A 1,772-nucleotide genomic window follows, 5' to 3' on the forward strand; every position below is an offset into this window, starting at 1 on the left:
TTTGTTCAAGATTTGCTGAAATTACATATGGTTGTAATATTTAGGGTTGAGCACCGACTTAGTAGGACTCAAATTCCTTTAAATTTGACTATGATTCTGACTTCGATTTATGTAGACTCTGATCTGACTTCGACTCCGATTTGTCGGAGCGGAGTCAGATTTGAAATTTTAGTTTTGGACTCTTTTCTAGCTTCATATTTAGCCTTTTTTTTTTTAATGTGGGCTTTCAAAATTGAAATTTTTCCAAAAAAGTAAAAACTAAAACTAAATCATTGACCACTAATTTACTTCTATACCAATATCTAACTTATTTTTATACTATAGTGTCTAATTATATGTTATCATAATATACTATTCTAAATTATTTTTAGCATCTAGTTAAATATTATTTTTTTTTGAGAGAAAAGAGACTTCATATTAAAATCTCAATAGAGATAACTGTGAATACAATGAGGTTAATCTTCTACATGGATTGAGTCCTCAGATAAATCTAGAGAACGTTTTGCCAAACAATGTGCCACTGTGTTGGCTTGTCTAGGAACGTGGTTAACAGACCAAGAAATGTAAGTGCCTAAAAGTTTCTTGATATCTTGGTAAATCAACCCCACCATGCTCCAGTCTTCAGCTTCGCCAGTTATGCCATGTACCACTTGTTTTGAGTACCCTTCGAAAATGACGTATTTCAGACTAAGTTCAATACCAAACTGTACTGCTCGCAAGGCAGCTAAAGCTTCTCCCCAGAGTGGATCATGAAAGGAATTACAAGGGCTTCTGAGAGTTGCTGTCACGAGACCCAACCAATCTCTAATTGATACCCCGATACCCACCTTGCAATTAGCATTGTCAATGGCTGCGTCCCAGTTTAATTTGTAGAAATTGTTTGGAGGCTTGCACCACCTAACTGTGCGTTGAATTTGAGGAGATGTCCTCTGCTGGTTCCTTTCAAGCTCTTCCAAGTCAATAATGCTAGTGGAGACCAGTTTTAAGACTTGTTGGGGAGAGGCGAATTTGGATTCAAAAATGAACTTGTTCCTTCTGAACCAAATTTCCTTAGCTGTGATAGCTAATTTAGTATGTTCCTCTGGTGGAAGTGTGGATAGGAGGTTTGAAAGTAAATCATAGAAAGGTGCCTCCTCAGTTTTACTTTTTTGAATTCTTCTTGAGCTAATATTCCAAACATTCTGAACTACTTTACACATCCATAGAGCATGGGATACGGTTTCTGGATGAAGTAAACATATAGGGCATAATGGTGAGTCAATGATCTTCCTTTTGTGCAGGTTAACTCTGGTGGAAAGGATTTCCTTAACTGATCTCCAGAGAAACATTTTAACTTTGTTAGGCACTTTAAGCTTCCATAGTAGATTCCAAAGGGCCTCATGTTTGGAAGTATCTGAAGCTTATCCCTTACTGATATCATTCATAGAAACTTGGAGATGGTAAGCTGATTTAACTGTGAAGATTCCATTCTTAGTGCACCTCCAAACCTGCTTGTCATTGCTGTTGTAAGGACTAACATGAATTCTAGAAATAATAATAGCCTCTTCAGGAGTGAAAACATTTTGAACTAGATGCATGTTCCACGAGTGGGTATCTTGGTCAATGAAAGAGTTAACAGTAGCTTCAGGACATAGTACCTTGGGTGGAGACTGAGGCTATGTTTGGGTACCAAACATTCCTCAACACTTTTCAAGTATTTTCGTACTTTTGAAAATACTTCACATGCCAAAAATTTTAAAATACTCTCAATGGGACCCACAAACCCACTTCAA

The 1,772-nt window shown here is 36.9% G+C and overlaps 1 protein-coding gene across 1 annotated transcript; it reads right to left on the reverse strand.

The window, feature by feature from the left end:
* Positions 1–455: 455 nt before the first annotated feature.
* Positions 456–1,328, reverse strand: LOC109006009. The gene has a single exon (XM_018985145.2). It carries the CDS (start codon positions 1,326–1,328, stop codon positions 456–458), a length of 873 nt encoding a protein of 290 aa, XP_018840690.2.
* Between the last annotated feature and the right edge of the window lie 444 nt (positions 1,329–1,772).

The sequence above is a fragment of the Juglans regia genome, chromosome 1, assembly GCF_001411555.2.
Source record: "Juglans regia cultivar Chandler chromosome 1, Walnut 2.0, whole genome shotgun sequence".
Lineage (NCBI taxonomy): Eukaryota > Viridiplantae > Streptophyta > Magnoliopsida > Fagales > Juglandaceae > Juglans > Juglans regia.

Coding starts and splice junctions, on each gene's coding strand:
- LOC109006009 (XM_018985145.2), bottom strand. CDS start 1,328: ATGTTTCTCTGGAGATCAGTTAAGGAAATCCTTTCCACCAGAGTTAAC.